Genomic DNA, 20,846 nt, shown 5'->3' on the forward strand with positions numbered 1-20,846 from the left:
ACTAGTGAAAAGTTAATCGGAGAGTCTGAGTAGTTAAGAATAAAAGGGGTATTCTACAATGAAGAGGGGTCAGCTAAGGCGGCCACTGCTGCAAATTCCTCAAACGTTTGCCTGTAATGTACACCCGCCATGGTGTCATTTTGCACAGGAACACATTTAAACCTTTTTGGACATGTGGTCACTTTTGATTTTGCTTTGTTTTATGTAGTGTAATGTCAGTTTATCTGCTTTCGTTTACTGTTAGACACCCAATAGCCTGTTGATCAGAGCCATAGTAATCCCTTAATCATTTTATGAGGATGTACCAGCCTACAGCACAGCATAAGAAGTAGGCTAATCTAAAAGAAGACTGCAGGCCTATTGTCATCATTCCAAGAAACACCCTAAAATGGCTGTAATCCATATTTTTCTGTAAAGTATGTCCTGCTGCTTTCACTATATGTTGGTGCAAATCTCACATTCCTTAAAAAAAAAGGCTGCAATGCAATTAAATACACGTTTTCAGCGCTATTTTTTTAACTTTCCTTTGTCCACTTGTGGTGTTTTGTGTTCAGTCAGTGAGCTCTGCCTCTCCCAGGAGCACGTCAACGCATTGTTTCCCGAGGATCCAAGAGAAAAAGTCCATTGTTGTTGCGAACTTTTTAATCTGGGGATTTAAAGCACATCACATGCTCAGACGGGGCAGCGGGGCGCTCTATCCATGTTGAGGAGGAAAACTATTCATCCAGAAGGGGAAACATTTTTATATACACACACTGCAATGCCAGCTCACTTTTTCGGGATATCTAACAGTTTAGGATCGCAGGAGACGTGTGTTTAAAGGGCCCGACCGGGACAGAAAGGGGGGAAACTTCTTTTCTTATTTGTCTGGAGAAACTTGACAGCAAGGGGGATTTATTGGACAAAGATGACGCACAAGCACTACAGCCAGCGCTCTCTACTTGTTCTGTCTTTACTGGGGATTTTATCGGCCATCATGTCTGTTTTATCGGTCATTTTGATTTTCCAGCTGCAGTCTCAGCAGGCGGCGGTGAAGGAGTCTCCACCGTCCGCCTTCTCCTCGGTCATAGGCGCTCCTGTGTGGGCCGTACTGCTGCCGGTGTCCACGGTGCTCTCCGCTCTGGCTCTCACTCTTCATTTAAGCTCTGTGGTGGTGTGTCTCCTCCACAGTTACTTTTCAACAGAGGTGTGCAGAGGAGAGCAGGATGCTGAAAGGTATTTAAGCCTGCTTCCCACGCAGCTCTTCAGACACCTGTTTGTAAACACCTGCAGCTGCGACTTCACTCGCTCGTGTCATGATGTTGTTTTTCCAATGTTGTAGAAACAGAAAGTTCAGGTCAGTTTTGATCGGATGGGTCATGTTTGAAGGCTTAAACGCACCTGCAAACGCGTTACAGTTATGTTCATATGCATCTTAAAGCTGAGGTTCTCGAAGGGGGGTCCCTGAGGGGGTCCCCAGCAAAAAGGGGAATCATTTATTTTCATTATAATTCCATCAATAAGTAGCACAATGACAGAATGTATGTATATTTTGGTCATGGGTTTCATACACTTTCTGTTATAAAACATCAAGAAGCAAACACTAGATGGGGGACCTTGGGACAAAATCTTATCAAATGGGGGTCCATGGCCTAATTTGTGTCATATTAGGGGCCCTTGATGTGTGAAGGTTTGAGAACCACTGCCTTAAAGTCACCACTTTAAAGCAAGACTGGGCGTTTTGGAATAAGAAAACATTTTTTTGTGTTGTAAAGTTCCTCAGCAATAAACCTCATCTGTGCTAAATTCAGTACACTCAGGGGTTTTGCTGCTAGTAGCTTATGGTTGCTAATGTTAGCAAACATTATAGCATAGATATTCATCCGTTTTATGACTTAATGACTCTTCTTTAGTACTGATGCTACTGTTACACTATATATATATATATATATATTTAGCATTTTTTTAGCATCTCTTGTGGCCACAGTTGCCACTGTTTAGCAACATGTACATTATTTCACTTGAAGTAGTGTTTAAGTGCATTAAATGAATTAAATTAAATGACAACATTATGGTAATAAATCCTGCCAATGTGAAACTTTTTTGTAAACTGCTGTTAACATTGTGGTCAGAGAGATGTGAACTCATTAATTGTAATATATGGTGCTACAGTTGTATGGGTTTTCATTACATTGTAAAGTGATTCTAATATTTTTTCCTCAATCTATGTAAATGAAAATATAAAACAATATTCAATATGAGGCACAGCAAATCAACATCACCACAAAAACAAAACTTTTCAGTGAGGTAATATTTATTACAAGGCTATTGCACTGCATTCACATCCGACAGAGGGTTCATTTTCTGGTCACTCAGTGTGATCTGTTTAGCGTAAATGTATCTTCTTGCCCACACGATCACCTTTAATCGTTAAAAAAAACCACAGCCTTTCCTGGTTGATAAATTTAACTGTAGTCAGAAAACAAAGTTTCAGAAGAATAAAAGAGGCGTCCTTATGTGTCAGAGTGCAGAGGCCTGCACTGCAGTGTTGTCGGTCAACCCCCACCTCTCAAACCCAATGAATCCAGTCTAAACAATGGCCTTCCTCTCATTATGCACCCTGCACACGGCCTCTAGCTGGCCCTTTCCCACGTCGGTTTACAAATCCAACAGCATACCCCAGGACCCCCCTACTGACGGAAAGGACTTTCCAAGACTATCTGAATATTAATGAGCTTCACAAAATATCCACGGTTTAAACACACCATATGATCAATAATCTAATATTTCAGAAAACTAAAAATAACCAAGAAAATGTTGAGTGTAAAAGGTGCAATAAACTGAACTATAAGAAAACTGTCAGCCAAGAAAGTATGATGCATAAAAACCTCTTCATTTATGCCACAATGAAAAAAAAACTTTAATAGCAATGTTAAAGCATAAACAAATTTCAGACATGACTTTCAACATGTGACATTTGTTTCCACAGAGCAGACTGGTTCCTTTTGGATAGCAGAGGTGTGCGACATGTGGCTATCGGACTGTTCTGTCTGGGGGTTTCTCTCTACTTGGCAGGTATGAACAAAATAGAGAAAACTGTGAGTCACCGCAAACTCACAAAAACTGATGGTGATACTTCTGGTATTTATGTGATAAGGTGCTTTTCTTGAAACCTAATGTCCAAAACGTTGGGCGGTGTGGTGGATTTTCAGCAGCAGAGGCAAAAACAGCACTGCTGCTTTCTCTCTGGTCTGCCCAGCGAGTCTAAGAGAACAATGCATTCTTTGACCAGCGTCCATGACTTAAGTGTTTTTAATGCTGAACCTGGCAGTGCTGTGGTGCTCTGTTCCACTGAGCGGCTTGTACTGGGAGGGGGTCAGTGGAGGCAGTCACTCCATTGTGATGAGGAGGTGTTGCCCTTATGACCCCACTTCAGCCTCAATCAAGAGGTAGCAGAGCAAGGGACTGTAGAAGCAACACACGAGAAAGCTCAGGAAGTCACGTCACATCCCAGAGTTGTGCTTTTCTCCCCCTTCCTTTAGCATGCCTGAGTCCATAGTCCTCTTCCTGCAGACAAACATAGAACAGCTCAGGAAAGAACAACAAGCTTTTATATGACATTTAAAAACAATTAAATACATTTTTGTGAAGCAACTGATTGTCCAAACTAAAAAAATTAAAAAAACAGATGTAAAAAATTATGTGCAACTAAAAAAGAAGCAACAATTGGAAAACTAGCAGCAAACCAAGATATAAGTAGAAATAATAACTTTTAAACTCTGTTATGAGTGAAGTCATTTGGCTTATTATAGATAAGCATCGTTTGCTGGTTGTAGAGACACATATTTAGGGATTTTCTATATTTCATTTCTGTGTTTTTCTCATCTTTTCCTTGGCAGCCATGTCCATCTTTATGCTCCTAATATTTGAGGTGGAGACGGGTATCGCCAGCGCTTGTGTCCTCTCCTCTGGGATCTTAATCCTGCTGGTGGTTGTGATCCACTCTCTGGTCAAAGCATCCCATACTGACAAGCACTATCACGGCAACCACCTTGACACCTTGTATCAGAACGACCACGGGAGCAGCAGCAGCACGCCTCTCTCTCGGCCCTGCGAGCTCAGAATCGGCGTGGACAAACCACGGATTCACCGCAGCCAGTCTCACATCCAGCATCAGATCTCCTACCCTCCGTGCGGCAACGCCAGACAGCGAGAGCAACACCAGCACCAGCAGTACTCCCCTGCCGCAGGTTCGCAAGGCCACGCTAGTGATAAAGACGGTTACAGCAGTGGTGGCAGCTGTCCTCGAATGCACAGGACCCTGTCTACTGAATCTGGTTTACTGCAGGCCCAGGCTAAACCCTGGAATGGGGTCAACAATGAGATGAGGAGTGTCCTCGCACGCAAGTCGGGGATTTCTGCAAAAGACTCTACTCTTGTGTGACATAAAGGAAGCTGAGCTCCTGGTTACGGACATTGATGACCTTTAAGTATCTCACTAAGAGGACTGCTAACAAGTGTCATCTAAACACAGACGTAGAAGTGTCACCTTGTACCTTTTTACTCTCAACATGTTTATCCTGACTGATTGCAGACAACATGGGAATGAGAGAGAAAAACAGACTTAAGTTTTCACATTTATCAGCTGATTTGTCCCCTTGAGATTATAAAGCATTTTTAACTTGATGGAGAACATAGTGAGCCTGACTTTTGTATAATTTGTAGTGTTTTGTACAAATGAACTTGATTTAAATCTCATTTTACACACCAATATTGCCCAAGTATCAATCTGGCAAATTTATGACTTTCATTGTAATAATGTAAATACTTTATTTCACTGTATTCGGCGTCTTTTTGCCAAATATTTGAGCACAATGTGCAGGTTTGTTTTGTTATGTGTTCCAAATGATTTCATGGCAATAAATGTATTAATTCTTGAAAATATAATTCAACTTAAAAGTAGGATGATTTTGGACATTTAAATAGGGCATTAAAATAATGTTCACAAAAGCCTGTCATCTTAAGAGATATTTTCACACATTTTTGACAGACGCTCTTATGTATCTTAAATATAGACCTGAATGTGATCATGTCATGTCTGAAGGAACTACTAACCTTGGACACCTCTGTCCTGATGTCATGAGGAAGTGGACGGGGCATGAGGAGCAGAGACAAGGGGACTGGGAGAGGGGGTCACATCATGTAAACTTCATGCAGGTGTCAGGGGGGGAAACAAAAAAAGCACATGAACATGAAGCTCCCGTTAATTACAAAGGGTAGCCCGACAAAAGAAAAGTCAAATGTAGCAGTTATTGGGGACAGACAGTGGTAATTAATTGGCAAAAACTGAAAGGAAAAAAAAAAGATTTATAATAGCTGATGTCCCAAAATATAAAATGATGCAAATGATTACAAATGAAGGACAAATAATTTAGGAACAAAAGTTATACATGAATAAAAGGTAAAATGCAGAGCAAAGAATGAGTACAGGGAGATACATGGGTGGATGTTTTGACACTTTTGCAGGGGTGGGTGATATGAATAAATAATAATATCCCAGAATTCTCTTGCAATGTCAAATACTGATATTATTTCCTGTATGTCAGTATTTGACTACTTTTGGTTTGGGGTGATAACTGTATGCGGGAAAAAAACCTCAAAATAATTGAAGAAACTTTTGTGGATCCATGAACATATATTCATCCTACTCTAAGAGTTAAACACATACTGTGTTATAGGGATGTTTTAATATTGCTGAAGTTCATAAACAAGCTTAAAAGAGTTTATATCATCGGATAAAAACACATATTGGCATATGAAATTCTAAAATTGAAAAATTGAGTTAAAGCATGTGATGTAAGTGTGAGGGCAGTGAGATAAGGGCTGACTTTCACGCTCCATAAATGTGGGTTTAAATCTAAATTTGCATATTTTATTGTTGTTTTTTTGCAGCAATTCTTTTTGAAAATTTAAAAGAAATGGACTTCAGTTCCAACAAAGAATGGCAAAGGGGAACAGATAAGAAAGTGGTGCTCCTGTATGTTAGGTAAATAACACTGTAGAAAAAATGCATTACACAGATTGGCTGATACCCAAAGGCATACAGTACATTATAATCCTTGATGCTGTTCTATGTGTATTTTAACATCATTATAATCTCAAACGACGTCCAGCCCCACCCTGTAGACACCGGCATGTGTCAGTTGAGTCAGTGTCAGTGTGTTCACTGCTGCCTCCTACCTGCGTCCTTGAGAGCTGCTAATCTGTTCCTTCATGCTGATAGCTTGACGGAGAAGGCCGTCAATGTTTTTGAAATACAAGCTGCTGTTCGTCATGCTCTTCACAGCACTGCAAAAACCGACATGACGATGAAAGGGTTAACAGTCACGGCAGCGGTCCGGTAGGATTCAACAAATCTGTAGGTTGATGCATCATCTCACCTGCAGGCATATTCTACACTGTAGATGGCTCCTTGACTCTGCTCCTCCCAGCTCTGCATGTCTGTCTGTGTGAGAAATGACGGGAAATAAAACCGTTAAAAAAACAATTCTAGATAAAAGAGCACGACCCCAAAACAATACTAGCTTCTCTGTTGGGTTTTAAAGTCAGGCTGTATCTGTAACTTCAACAAGTTACTCACTTCAAGAATTTGCACAATCAAATTAAAAAGTACTCCTACTTACTGTCATCTATTATTCTATTAAGTCATCTGTTATTTAAAAAAAACTGACCACACTCTCGCTTTTGCTGATACTTTGTCTTCCGCTTTGAAAGTGACTAAATGACAACTTCAAAAACAGACGGAAAGGATTTTGAAGGTTAAAAAGCTGGAGGAAAGTCATACCAACACCCGCATGAAAATTTCAGCCCTAAGTAGAATTCATGTTATGTATATACCACTGTGTGCCTCAATGTTAGTGAATGAATTTAAATAACTCTGCATGTGTTAATAACAGAGTCATTCTGATAATGTCATCTTAGTATAATAATCTTAGTATAAGACTGTTTTCATTACATCTATTAATCTGACAATTATTTTCGTGATTAATAGGTTCTGTTCTGTTCCGTTCTGTTTGTGAAGAAAAAAAGAAAAGGAAAGTGAACAATGGTCATCACAGTTTCCCAGTGCCCAAGGTGACATCTTCCCATTGTCTTATTTTGTCTAACTAACAGACAAAAAGACAAAGATATACAGTATAATTTACAATGATATAAAACAGAAGAAAGCAGCAAATCCTCACTTTGGTATTTTTCTTGAAAAATAATAAATAAAATAATAAAATATTTGCAGATTAATTTTCTCTTGATCGACTGATCAATTAATCAATGAGTTGTTTCAGCTCAAGTCGACATTCATCAGCAACTGTTACTGTGATATTAATGCCTTTGTGGAGTGAAAATGAACAGACAGCCACTTTGTTTTTGTTTTTCTTACTGTGATATGTAACATTTTTAAATTTGAAGTCCCTAGTCTGAATAATACACATTTGCATCTAATATCTCAAACAAAAACTACGAGTCCAGAGACTCCATCAAAGAGCAGACGAGCCCCCAGACAGTGTTGTCTGTTCACATTGTTAAATATCTTTTGATGCTCTGGTTTACAGCGAGACAGCTGTCTTAAAGCCCCCCTCATGTGAACTGTGGTTTTCTTCTTGTTTCTACAGATGGATGTTCACTGTGCAGAATGATGTATGTACAGAGTTTGACACTAGTTTTCACATTCAAAGTGGAAAGTATCTCTGAACTCATTGAAAATCTAATTTTATGATGATTTGTCACATCACAACCAACTAGTTTGGAGTCAATCTTGAAATAATATTCAACTGAGACAGGTGTGATGTGGAAACGTGAAGCCTCAAGTGCACAAACACTGAGAACGGACTTTACAGTGAAGTAGAAGACATCTTATGTCCAGCAGTCAAACTTAATAAGACCACACACCACAATAGAATAAAACAAAATGGTTAGGTAGTAAAACAGAAAAGGTTGTTATTATAAATTGTACGGTAATTATATATGTAGTACATGATAAAATGAGAGTAATGAGATAGATAAGAAATACTTATCCATTGTGCAATGACTGTATATGTAATATATAATGAAATATGATAAAAAATAAAATAAGAGTGGAATTATTATTACTACACGGTGTGCAATAGAAACATAATTATTATTATATATTGCACAGAACATTAATAATAATTATATAGTGCAATCAATTCTTAACCACTTATGGGTTATGACTGAAATGAAATATATTTGCATGTCCATATATTCTGGATTTTTAATGAGGGAGAAGGAGTAGATGCCATTTTAAGGACTATAACATGACAATTATACCTTTTTGTGGAAAAACCACACCAGACACACATTACTGTTCTATGCAGAGTGTTTCTGTATGTCTTAATACATGTCTGGATCTTTAATGATGTAAAAGTCATGCAACCAGTAACAACTCAAAACATCTTTGACTGAGTTTTGATGTTTCATAATAAAAAAAGAAATATGTATATTTGAAATTGACCTACTTGCATATTGATAGATTCTGGGTTTTTCAATGAAGGTGAAGGACTATGAGTCATTTTGAGGGTTTCAATGAAGTAATGGAGCTTTTTTTGGTGGGAAAAACCACATCAAATACATATTATTATTTCAAGAAAAATATTTCTATATATCTTAATACGTGTCTAGAGTGGTCTTGCATTTCTTGGAACAGCAGCATGTCGTTTTTACAAGGTGGATTCTTCGTCTAATGCCTCATATTGTTTTTTGATGCAGGTTTTCTGTGCAGCATCATAACACAGGCTGAATACCTTGTGCTGCACCAGCTCAGGCAGCGACCTCCTGACGTGTTCCTGCAGTCTGTAGAGAGCCACTGACGGCTCGTTAGCCAGGACGTACATACTCTCCGTGAATTTGTCAGTCACTGTAATAAAAAAAAATTACAGACAAATGCTCAGAATACATCACGTATGTTAGAAAAAACGGAGGAAACAAATCCAACAGCAGCGGACATGGACAAAAAGACGATGTCAACACAACCCTGACATCGCGTTAGCTTAGCGGCTAAAGCGAGCGAGCAGCGTCGCACGATAAAAATGAGGTAAGTTATCTGCTAATATAGCTGCTCTTTACCTCGTCTGACTTTCAGCTGCATTTCCTGGTCCTCCATAATGCAAGCTGCCTTTTACAGACTCAAACTGAGAAACACAATGTAGTTGTAAGCGAGTTGTGTCAGCTGATAGATGCTACTTCCGTGTTTCTGTTGTCATGTGCCACACGACAATATTCCGGACAGAAATATCGATTATAAAAAAAACAGTTCTTCCTTCCAAAAAAAAACCACGAACAGGCTGTAATAACGCGGGATCAATCAAACGCGGTGTTTCTGTTGTTTAAATAATTGATTTATTAGATAGCAAATTGACAGTGACATTAGTAATGTGTTTTCGGCACACTTCGATCACCATCACGGTCCGTCGTGACATCTGAAACAATTTACTTTCAGTTTTCCCAAAAGGAAGTTAGCGCAAATTAGGCAGTGGGGCTGGATGTGGTGAGTAGATCATGTAATTGGCTTTAAAAACGTCATTTTAATTCAGTTGTTTTTGGCCACTTTTTTCCTCGGTGGCAGTCCCACATTGTTGAGTTGCTCATCTCTTGTGTTTATTCCAGTGATCATGGAGGCCAGAGGTGATGAGGTTGCAGATGGCCAACATATTTTGTCATCTAACGCCGGTTCCTCCGAGTCCAGAGATGAGAGGTCCAATGGTGTGATTGCCTCTGTATTTTCAAAGATGCTCTTTCAAGTTTCCTATATGTGAACTCTTGATTGACATATGTTCACTATTTCTGTATATATATTTTTGTTTTTTTAATATATATTTTATTGCTTCCACTGACCTTTCTGTGTGATTGTGCTGCTGCTGTTCTCCAGAGAACATGGATGTGGATGAAGATGGTTTATTCAATCACTCCACCACTCTGACCAACAAGCAGCGTGGGAATGAGGTTACAGTACGCCCAGCAACATTAGACTGTGAGTAGTGGCATTAAGAATGCACTTTAGTGGCTGTTGACATGAAGACATAAACAATCATGGTATTTCATGTCTTGACCATATGAAGTAATTGTGACTTTATTTCCATCACAAGCTCTGTCCATACATCAGCTTGCAGCTCAGGGCGAGGTCTCACAAGTGGCTGCACACCTGAGTAAAGGTGAGGAATCTGAATCTCTCACCATAACACCACACAAAATTCACTCAGTATTAATTTGTACAAAATTCTTACCGATGCACTGTGACCTCTTTCATTTTGCAGACAGTTCACTGCTCAGCAAACAGGATGAACGGGGCTTCACGCCTCTCATGTGGGCAGCAGCGTTTGGAGAGAAAGCAGTGGTGGATTTTCTCTTGGAAAAGGTTAGAAGTACGCCAATGCTGTCCAGGAAAACCTGCCACATTGAGACACATAAACACTCTCTGACTGATGTTTATGTGATTTGTGTTTTAGGGCGCAGATCCCAAAACTATTGCAAGGGAGCGAGAAAGTGCCCTGACACTGGCCAGCTCTGGAGGTTATGTGGATATTGTTGAGTCTCTTCTCAAACACGGAGTAGATATTAACACCTATGACTGGGTACAGTTTTGAATTTCTTCATGCCAGACATATTATTTTTTACATATTTTGTGATGACTACTTACTGACTGAAAACTCTTGCATTTGATCTCAGAATGGGGGAACTCCTCTTCTATACGCTGTACGAGGAAACCATATCAAATGTGTAGAGGCACTCTTAGGTACATTACTTTTCTATATTATAAATTCATGATAAATTCACAGCAGGCCTCTGTTTGACTGCTTCACTAACTGCACTGTACTGAACTCTTTTCAGCCAAAGGGGCAGACATGACCATTGAGTCCGACTCTGGGTACAGTCCAATGGCCTTAGCTGTTGCCCTTGGACACAAAAAGAGTACGTTCAGTCTTTTAACTGACGCAGAGTTTTTTGTTTTTTTTAAAGTAGAAATTATTGTCAATAATGTTTTGCTGTATTAAACATTTTCCTTTTTTGTTTCCTAGTTCAGAAAGTGCTGGAGGACCATATTCTCAAACTCTACAAACCAACAACATGACACTAGCTAAAATAAACGAAGGGGAAGGACAGTTTGACACAATCGACCTTTAGCCAGCTGTGATCTGTGGCAAGATGAAGAGCTGTCACAACGAAAAGTATTTTTTGTTTTTGTGCAGACACATTTACACTGAGTAAACTGCATTTGTTATTTTATAAATCGTTTATTCGATTCGTACGCATTACTTTGTATGCATTGCAGTGTACACAAACTTTGTACAAACAAGGACTAAAATGCAACATTTGTGCAGCAGAGTTATTTTGTTTGGCTGAAGGATAAAAAAAAGGACTGTAAACAAGTTTTAATAAAAATGTATTTTTATACTGTGTGTTCCACTGGAATAGCCTGTCATCCCAAAGGCACAATATATAGTACTGTAGGTATAGAGAGTGTGATTACATGTGCTCTTATAATCACAATAAACCCATAAAATCTGCAGTAAAAACTCAAGATTCAGACTTTATGTCAAGCCTTGTGTGTTTGAGTGATGAAAAGTGAGATAGCTTCAAACATCCCTGAAGTCCTCCATACCAAAAAAGGCCACATTCACATCAGTTCACGAGGTGGCGGTACAGATGACATGTCTCCCCCAAGTGCCACCACACCATCCTGTGTCCCGTGCTTCACTCAGGGGTCATTTCCTCTCTCATGAGAGGGTTTTAAAAAAAATGTTCATGAGGCCTTTTCCCCCAGGACATCCAAGGAATAAACAATTATTCTCCCAAAAAAGTCAGCACTATTCTCAAACATTATTTTTAATTTATCCACTACAGGGGCCTCCTGTATGGGAAAGCTGTGGGTGTGGAGTTAAGTCAAAATAAGCATGGTAAAATTGAAGAACATGGTCAAGAAAATATTGTTTGATACTTATTATGAACCATCTAGATCAGTAACAGGAAACGCACTGTGCAACGAAAGTGACAGGTGGCTTGAACGGCTGTTATAACCCTGGAGCAGACTGACCGGCTGAATCTTTTAAAGCATTGAGTCAGAGCTGTATGAATGTAGCTTTGTTCATGCTAAAAATGAATAGTTCTGCAATTTTATTAATTCTTGGTTTTGTTAACTATGTTTAAAGCACAACAAAGAGGTAAAGATAACATTTATAGCATTCCTGACAGTAAATGATGTCGTGTAATAGAAAATAAAAGGTTTATTATTTTCTGATTTTGCTCCCATATCATCAAGTGTAAAAAAAAAAAAAGAAACCCTTTATCAACTTGGTCTCATTTTTGCTGGACATATCCCCAGTAACCAATCTAATCTCCTCCGACAAATGCTGCATTGTAAGAATGAAGGATATCTGAAGGGAGTTGTTGTCCTCTGGGTAAAAATCGCTGATCACTGTAAAATCTCCATCTTTGAGATAACCTGCAGAAAGGACAAGTGGAGAATCATTTATCTTATCTTGTCATACCTACAATAGAAAACACTAAAAAACACAAACAGCAGTGAATAGTCACATTGGGAAATCATTTGCGATAAAGCTTTAGGTGGGAAAATCTAATCTAGGGGTTTTACCTTCTAGTCTGCATGTTTTGGACGAGAAGCCTCCTTGGAACTGGACCTTTAACTGGGACACCCTGACAGCCTGGGGGAACTCCAGAGTCACCCATTGACATTCACCCTGTTAAAAAACACAATATGCTGATGACTCAGTGTGACAATTTAAGTATTAATACCCAGGTCAGGTCATGAAGTTGACGCTGGAAACTTCACAGTGGTACCTGTTGGAAGTTTTTGAGTGTGCCTCAATTCCACACATAATAATTGTAAGCAGGTTTTGAGTATGTACTGTGTGAACTTTGTTGTCACAATAAAAGAATTTAAACAAAACGTTCTGAGCAACGTTAAAGCAAAACGTTGCTAAAAATGCATGCTTTTTGAGTGGGCTGTTGATGTGCACAGTGTCCTACAATGCAATGCATAAAGAAAGGGAGGGGCTGCTCTGGTGGTGTAGGAACCATGGACTCATCTATGGTAGGAACACCTCAGAAAACAAAATAACTATACACATTTCTGGAAAAACATTTTGCTTTTTTGCTGAAGTATATATGTAGACTATGTGTGTATAAGTGGCTTTCTAAAGTTAAAGTTGAAGTACTGTACAATTTACTGTTGTATACTAACTGCCAAAACAGTATACAATGGCAACTAGTACATATTGTACACATATTATAATAACCTCCAACAACTTCTTTCCAAAAGCTGTTGCCCTACTAAATAGCTGAACTGTACTGTCATCAAACTGGACTTGACATTGTACATTGCATTCAACCTCCACTGTTACATAATTTATTGTCATATTTATATATATCACCATTTCTTGGTCCATAATGCAATCCATATTTCTTTTGTACAGAAAATATTTAATTTTAAGTTTTAGATCCCATTTCAAAACTAAAATTATTCCATTCTGTAAATATTTTTCATTTAATTTTAGTACTACTTTGTACTAACTTAAGTACTATTTACTCTAGTTCTTGTTAAATTCTTCTATGTTGCTTGTGGGACCAAGAAATATTGGCTTTTTTGGAAAACCATTTTTCCTTTTTCTGAAGTTTATATGCAGACTGTGTGTGTGTATAAGTGGCTTTCTAAAGTTAAAGTTTAAGAACTGTACCATTTACTGATAGTGTTAAACGATGAACATATTGATTTTTTGTATACTAACTGCCACAACAGTATACTACGGCACTTAGTACGTATTGTACACATTAGTTTTACCTGGTCTGAGTTCCAGCATGTCTCTTCATTGCAGTCAAACATGTACTTCTTCCCATACTGCTTCACATCTCTGTTCAGAACTGAACTCACCCTGAAAAGACAGAGACAGTGATACAATCCCAGCTGTTATTTTTTTATCTAACAGAAGAATAAGTTGCATTTACAAGTCGTTTCGTTTGAACTAATGAGAGGTAAGACAGTTTCTTTCTTCCTTATCTTTTATTTAACCAGGTAAAAAGTCTCATTGAGAGATTAAAATCTATTTTTCAAGAGTTAGCTAGCCCAAGAGAGCAGCATAAACACTGTTACAACAATAAACACAAACAGACCAACACAATATCCTGTTATGATGCATAAACAGGTACAAGTTACAGGTACAGATAGTTAAATCCGTCAGCTGTATACTCTTGAATAAACATCATTGACAGATGTTCTTTACCTGCTTTGAGTTTCGCTACAAATCAAAGAAGAAGCCATGTCGAATTTTTAAAATGACAATTTGCCGTCAAGTGCTGTTTTTTTTACGACAGTGACGTTGGGTGACTGGCAGTTACTCTTCCCGCCACTAGATGGAAGTGACGTACCGTCAAAATGTTCAGCAGAGTTGTCGGTGCCCAAAGTGAAGGTAAAATATTTCTATCTTCATCTAAACGAGACGAAATTAATAATTGAGAGCATAAAACATGAAAGGTAATTCGACTCTTTGTGTCTGGCCGGTTTCTGTATTTGTACATGCAGGTCTCACTGGTGTCTACAGAGGACTCAAAGGTCGGGCAGATAAGCATCGATTGGGCCTCACAAAAAGGTGAATCGATGAGCTAACCCTTGGCAACCTTCAAATGAAACATACAGAATATAACAGAGGAGAGGCAGCCTTAGGTGTTACATGTTAAGATAAAGCTGTGCTGTGTGGGTGTTTTTTTGAGGAAACAGATTGGATAATCCTTTAAAAGAACCAATACCAGCATGAGTTTTACTGCTTTCATTAATGAGCATATTACTATACATCTCTCTTTCATAACATGAGACGCAATAACAGTCGAGAAAATATATGTGTCTGTGCGCGTGCATGTATTTTTGGCACATGGCTTACTGCAGATGGAGAACTCCTGCTGAGGTTTTGTCACAGTGCCCCCTCACTGCAGATAATCAATAGGTCTGAAATACAAAACCTGATGAAACCCAGCCTCCGTGAAAATTGCACAGGGGGCTGGGGAGAGCAACTGGATTTTGAGGTTTGGACACACACACACACACACACACACACACACACACACACACACACACACACACACACACACATATAAAAATCTCTCACCCCCTCCAACACCAGCAACACATACACACACACACAAAAACACACTGACTTTGTGAGGCTCGCACTTAAGATTACAGTGGTGGTTTGTACTGCAGGTTCTGCAGTCAAGTACTTGAGTGTAAATTGTGATTTAAAGCTGCAGTAATATTTTTACTGCCCCATATCTATGAGGATTTTGTGGAGTTGTTAATCAGAAGTGCTTTGTCAACAATTCATTTGCCAGGTGCTGAGACTCTGGCATGTGGCCATTTTGGACCCCCCACCTGATCAGCGTGCTCATGTGGGCCTCACTTGGGCAGGTGTTGAATTTGCCAGGAGCACATACTGTAAAATGTCCATTGGATCCATAAAGGTCTCATGTTGTGTTTACCCATGCAATCATCCTAGGAATCCACACGGATTTTGTGTCCATTAAAGGAATTTTAAACATGGTGAGGTTGCCAGGAAGCAAGAAATATTCTTGCATATATCTCCCCCCCATGTCAGTTAGTGAGCCTTACAGCTGCTGGTAGTTGGGTTTTATATTTGTTTTTGCCTTAGGACTGGGCCAGGCCAGCCGTTTCTTCCTGCCTAGAGTCTATATGTTACTACACCAGCTGGCTTTAGCTTCATATTTAACAGAAAAATACGAGAATGTTTTCAATTTCTCACCTAACTCTTAGCAAGAAAAAGCAAATGAGCGTATTTACCAAAATAGGCTTAAAGGTGGATCTTTATCACTGTCACCACTGTTTTGAGGATTTGCTCCCAAAATATCCAAGTATTATTCTTGTTAGCATTATGGAAAAGCAACATTTTTTCACATCTGTGTTTTGACATTTCATGATCAACTTTTTCACAATGTGAAATGTGAAACATTTCTGGCCTTTCTTGCTTGCTGAGCTTGTTAGAGGATTATCTTCACCTCTGTCACTGACACGGCTTAAATCCACATGTTCCCTGAGCCGTCTTTGTCACTCTTTCACCACATCGGTCGTTGTTGCTCTCTGACTTTTTGTCACCTCTGTTTCTGGGTTATATCCCATGAGGCAGGATTAATGGTTAGAAAACTAACTTTGGGCTTAACCCTGGCTGGCTTCTTACTCTCACTGCACTGACTCATGTTTCACGCTGTGTGTATCACCATGGTAACTTAGGCTGCACACGTAACCTGCAGGCTATTAGGTCCAAGTATGTGGAAGTCTGACTCTTCGCTAATCAACACCCTGAGACAGTGACATTGCTATTTTTGGAGGGTTTGTCGACTTGGGACTTACAGATGTAAAAAAAGGTCTTTTTAAGTGGAACCTCTTCCCCTTCCTTGATGATACTATAAATCTCTGTAGCAGTTTCTCACTCTGACTTATTACAAAGAGTTCTATCAAATGATAGCAGGTATTTTATGATTATCAACAAAACTTTCTGTTATTCAACAACAAGCTTTCCCAAGAGTGATCACGGCAGTAGATTTCTATGTAGTGCAGGTTTGGGAGAACATGAGGCTGTCTGTGAGCAGAACATTTTTTCATAGCCTCAATGTGACCATTAAATATTGTTTCAAAGAAATGAACATCCACTGGGCCTGGATGATGGAATAGTGAGAAGCATTATAAAAGTCTGTCTATTTAAGTTGGGATTTTGGAGCATACTACTGTGTGAGCTGTCTTTTTGAGAGTGAGCTTCCCCAGCACCAACTTAGTCTTGTGTATTTTTTCTTTTCTACTTATTGGAAGTGATAAGCATTTGGGTTATACTATCTGCATTTTACCTCCAGCAATGCTCTCTAGCCTTTGCCAGAAGAATTAGGGTTACTCTTGAGAGATATATTGCTCGTTTCTTAATTCATTGGAATAGTTTGTTCTTAAAAGGAAAACATCAGTCTTAAAAATCTAGCTTATTTATTTCCCATATTTCCCTTGTTTGCAATTCTAGTGCAATTTCTTGGTCACAGAGCTTTCATCTAAGATACCTTTTGAAAAATAATTTCCTTTACTTGGGTGATTCAACAGTAAAAGCCTACTATTTCAATTTACAGTTCATTAAGTGGCCCACTGACTGGCGTGGCAGCAATACGTTGTCAGCATGGAGACTTGACATGATTATGAAGGATCTGTGGGCAAGATTCAAGAGTATGAAATACGTAGGTATATGGGTGGGTTTACTGTATTGAGAAGTAAATAAGCAGTGCTTCAGGAGGTAAGACAGCCACTATAGTCTATTCCAGAGTTTATGAGCTGTGGGCACTGGTGCAGATTGTCTTAATGAGTCAGGTGATTAATGCTTGTGTTGCTGTCACCCGAGGGAAACGGCATTCGGGCTGGGGCAGCACTACAGTACTTCAGGCTGTCCCCTTTTGGTCTGCATGACAAACTGACTGTACACTGGCTCTCTTGACTTTACTGAACTTTTCTTTCAGTTTAGTTTGATTAAAGAGATATTGGCCTATATAAAGTTGAAACTTTCTGGGGGGGGTTGGTGTGAAAGTAGTAGGTCTTGTCATATTGATGGTATATGCTGAAGCTGGACAAATTAGATCTGGAACCTTTTAAGTTTGCTTGTTGAAAGTCTCACTGTAGCTATTAAATGTGTCATTTTGGGACAAATCTGTTGTTAATGGAAGCTGTAGTTAATGATTAAACACACGCTCAGCTGCCTAAAGCCACAAATGGCATCTTTTTTTAAACTGGGTAGAGTATGTCGCAAATTAGAATGACATGATGCTGCTTAGTGGTTGTAAATCATTTAGTTTAGGAAGACAACATTTGGCATTCTTTGGGGTCCAACTAATTTTAATAAAGCAGGAAATGGGCAGAAACGTGAGGCACATCTGTTGGCCGCTGCAGCAATTAACACGGGATCTTTTTTTTCTGGCAGAGCTCCTCGCTCATCTCCATGTTGAAATTTTCTGCTCCAGTTTGAGTGAGGTTCTTTAATTAAATCATTAAAAAGCAGAGCATTTGCACAATATGCTCGGCTGCCTTCATTACAAAGCACAATCACTTGTAATTTATTCACTCACAATGAGGGAGCGTCGGTTTTGATTCGTTGTCTGCAGCTCTGTTTGTGTGAACGCTGACAGCGAGCTCGTTTTCTTCTTCGTCCTCTGTTATTCTTCCAGGCAGTGTGAAGGTGGAGATGCATGCTTTCACGGCTCTAAGTTTCTGAGAGATAGATGGATGACTGGAGCATAATGGAACTCTCCAAGGATTGCCAAGTGTTGTGCCCAAGCGAATGGATGCATTTTTCCAGCAGAATTAGAGAAAATATACCATAGTTATGTATTTGTGGACACAAGAAATAGAAGATGACAAGCAAATATACATCATGAGTTTCAAATATTAATTTGTTTACTAAAGCAAGATATGGCAATATAAAACTTGTGTCGCCTGAATTGTGCAGCATAAGACAGTAAGCTATAATATAGGTGTCCACTATATAGTATAGCTGAACAATGCTTTTGTTCCCTCAGGCTTTGCAACCCCGACTATGTACAGTGCCGCGACGGGCAGGATTTATGAAGTGTGGCTGCTTCCACTTCATGCTTCAGCAGGCAGAATCCCTGTTTGCTCATGATGTGGTTGGAGGCCCACAGGACATGCCTCGCTTACCCTTCTCAGCCTGTAGCCTCACTACTACTACTAACCGCATGCCCGGCCTCTGATATCTGAGCACAGAAACAGGCCTGTAGTAATGACTGGAGCACTAGCAGGTGCTCGTAGGAGACCACAGTGTAAAGAGAAGCTATAGTGTATCATTTCTCGGGGAGGTCTCGGGGGTTTGTCATGAGGAAAAGCAGCGATGGCTCAGGTAATTTCTCTTTTCTCTGTTTTTTAGAGGATGTTGGTGGATTTCGCGATGACTCGCCATTTGAGACGACATGCGTGATCCTGGATAGAGATCTTTTTTCTCCTGTTCTTGGAAGTCTTTTATAAATTGTCTTCGCCTCTCTTTAGGTCTAGCTGTCTAGACAAGGAGCAGAACTAATCCTCACACTCTGTATTCCAGCGGGCTAGCCCGGCTGCATGCATGACCCCAGCTCCCATCTCTCTTAATCTCTTTGTCTCACTTTATTCACAGCGACACACCTTGTGAACATGAGCAGCCGAACATCAGAGCAGCACTTCACAGGCCCTCCTCCACCCTGTTCTCTCAAGGTAAGAGGAGGCAATGCACTACATCGTCAGAGATCACTCAACACCATTTGTCAGTTGTTGTTTTCCATGTCAAGCTGGATCAATGAAGGCTGGTATGGGGCGACGGTATTTGATTTCCTTTGATTTTTGCTGTCAGATGAGGCAGAAAACTTTTAACTTCAGGTCCCTTTAACTTTATTTACCTGCTGCATCATAGGTTTACCACCATGAGACGCTGAATCAAAACAGTCTTTCCTTATACCACCAGTGATAATGGAACAAAATGAACACGCCTTAGCCTACAGTATATGCTTTTCATGATTCAATGAATTTGTAAGATTATTTTCTCAAACATCTGTTTTGTTGTACTGTGGATTAGCAGCCACACATTTCTCCATTCTCTATGTCTCTGTGTAGCATCGTCAGGTTAGGCTAACCTAATGTTGCTAACTTCGGAGCTAACCCCCTTCACTTTTCCAGCAGTTTGGGAAACAGCAGACGTGACTTTTCTTGGTCTTGACAAGCTGCAGCATTTAACTGACACACAGTAGTCTGTACTGTACATTTACTGTCAGATTGACAATTTACTGTTAACCTTTTCCTCTGCTCCGCTTGCCGTCACTTTTCTGACACTCGTTCTCTCGCTTAACCACTCACTCGCTTACGCTCTGCTCTATTCCTTAAAAGTAGCTACGCTACCCGGAGTTTCCCAGGCAACGACACAGACGTTGACTCACGTTTCCAAACCATGCTGGTCAGAGGCTCCCAAACGCTATTGATTTCCAAATTAATGGATATTTGGCTAAAAAAAAAAATATTTTGGCCTGGCGGAGGTTCTCATTGGCCTGGCGGCTTGCCAGGCCTGTACTATTATAGAGGAAACACTGACTCTACCTAACCAGCACCAAACAGCAGAAAAGACAAAGTTAGCGACTAGCTGATGAACACAGTCGAGCATTTCACAGCTAAAGGACCAGATATTTCCCTCAGGAGATGGTAGAGACCAAAACAAAGCTAAGAGAGGAGTTAATATTGGACTTAGCACTCATCAGGTGTCCAGACACATGACTCCAAATGAATCCTAATGTTTCTCTGTGTCTACTGAATGGATAAATAATGTTTATGTAATGTTTGCCACAACAACTTGTTGTGTTAAAAATCAATAAAAACTTTTGGTCTAAACAACCTTCATCGGGCATCACTACAGCTCAGTATACTGTATATACATAGCTGCTGGGTGAATTATTCAATTTGACGACCACAACAATTAGGTAAATTGGTGAATGGAACATGATGAAAAAAAACACACCCAACTAATTAAGTCAAGAAGGCATATTCAGGTTGTGCTGTCCTCAACTCAGCTATGAAACGTTATGATGATATTTTTTCAATCATGTTAAATCATGTTCATCATGTTAAAAAGTAATAATAGAGGAATTTACATCAATTCAGTCTCTTAGCGTGGGGTTTAAATGTACTATACAGCACATGTAAATCATAGATAGTTCTCCCTTTTGCTGTATTTATACCACAATACCCACATTTGAATAGTCATTTAAATATGGTAAAT

The 20,846-nt window shown here is 39.4% G+C and overlaps 5 protein-coding genes across 14 annotated transcripts in view; 3 read left to right on the forward strand and 2 right to left on the reverse strand.

Moving 5' to 3' along the window:
• Positions 1-466: 466 nt before the first annotated feature.
• On the forward strand, positions 467-4,475 carry tmem221 (transmembrane protein 221). The gene is made up of 3 exons (XM_067597350.1): positions 467-1,215; positions 2,969-3,054; positions 3,879-4,475. The coding sequence occupies exons 1-3, from the start codon at positions 908-910 to the stop codon at positions 4,421-4,423; spliced, it is 939 nt and encodes a 312-aa protein (XP_067453451.1). The 5' UTR covers positions 467-907; the 3' UTR covers positions 4,424-4,475.
• borcs8 (BLOC-1 related complex subunit 8) lies at positions 2,276-9,258 on the reverse strand. 2 transcript variants are annotated; one of them, XM_067597355.1, is made up of 6 exons: positions 9,118-9,258; positions 8,796-8,908; positions 6,420-6,484; positions 6,220-6,327; positions 5,095-5,186; positions 2,276-3,546 (listed from the first exon to the last, which is right to left on the reverse strand). In XM_067597355.1, the coding sequence occupies exons 1-5, from the start codon at positions 9,152-9,154 to the stop codon at positions 5,117-5,119; spliced, it is 393 nt and encodes a 130-aa protein (XP_067453456.1). In that variant the 5' UTR covers positions 9,155-9,258; the 3' UTR covers positions 2,276-3,546; positions 5,095-5,116. The 2 variants fall into 2 exon arrangements, with proteins under 2 accessions (XP_067453456.1, XP_067453457.1); XM_067597356.1 differs by lacking the exon at positions 5,095-5,186.
• rfxank (regulatory factor X-associated ankyrin-containing protein) lies at positions 8,862-11,569 on the forward strand. 3 transcript variants are annotated; one of them, XM_067597352.1, is made up of 10 exons: positions 8,862-9,085; positions 9,491-9,538; positions 9,658-9,753; positions 9,920-10,021; positions 10,137-10,202; positions 10,305-10,405; positions 10,497-10,622; positions 10,717-10,783; positions 10,879-10,959; positions 11,067-11,569. In XM_067597352.1, the coding sequence occupies exons 3-10, from the start codon at positions 9,663-9,665 to the stop codon at positions 11,117-11,119; spliced, it is 687 nt and encodes a 228-aa protein (XP_067453453.1). In that variant the 5' UTR covers positions 8,862-9,085; positions 9,491-9,538; positions 9,658-9,662; the 3' UTR covers positions 11,120-11,569. The 3 variants fall into 3 exon arrangements, with proteins under 3 accessions (XP_067453453.1, XP_067453454.1, XP_067453452.1); XM_067597353.1 differs by lacking the exon at positions 9,491-9,538; XM_067597351.1 differs by lacking the exon at positions 8,862-9,085 and having other exon boundaries at positions 9,260-9,538.
• nr2c2ap (nuclear receptor 2C2-associated protein) lies at positions 11,263-14,389 on the reverse strand. Its single transcript, XM_067597357.1, has 5 exons — positions 14,286-14,389; positions 13,847-13,937; positions 12,641-12,746; positions 12,423-12,490; positions 11,263-11,914 (listed from the first exon to the last, which is right to left on the reverse strand). Exons 1-5 carry the CDS (start codon positions 14,321-14,323, stop codon positions 11,792-11,794), a joined length of 426 nt encoding a protein of 141 aa, XP_067453458.1. The 5' UTR covers positions 14,324-14,389; the 3' UTR covers positions 11,263-11,791.
• Positions 14,385-20,846, forward strand: part of ncanb (neurocan b) — a 186,784-nt gene continuing 180,322 nt past the window's right edge. For 4 of the 7 annotated variants that reach the window (XR_010929317.1, XM_067597343.1, XM_067597348.1 and 1 more), the window contains exons 1-3: positions 14,385-14,471; positions 14,585-14,651; positions 19,221-19,297. The gene's annotated coding sequence lies outside the window, so the exon portion shown is untranslated. Of the gene's footprint in view, positions 14,537-14,584; positions 14,652-14,944; positions 15,082-19,220; positions 19,298-20,846 lie in introns of those variants that run through there. The other 3 variants (XM_067597346.1, XM_067597344.1, XM_067597347.1) reach the window with 3 other exon arrangements.

Source organism: Thunnus thynnus, chromosome 8 (genome assembly GCF_963924715.1).
Source record: "Thunnus thynnus chromosome 8, fThuThy2.1, whole genome shotgun sequence".
Classification (NCBI taxonomy): Eukaryota; Metazoa; Chordata; class Actinopteri; order Scombriformes; family Scombridae; genus Thunnus; species Thunnus thynnus.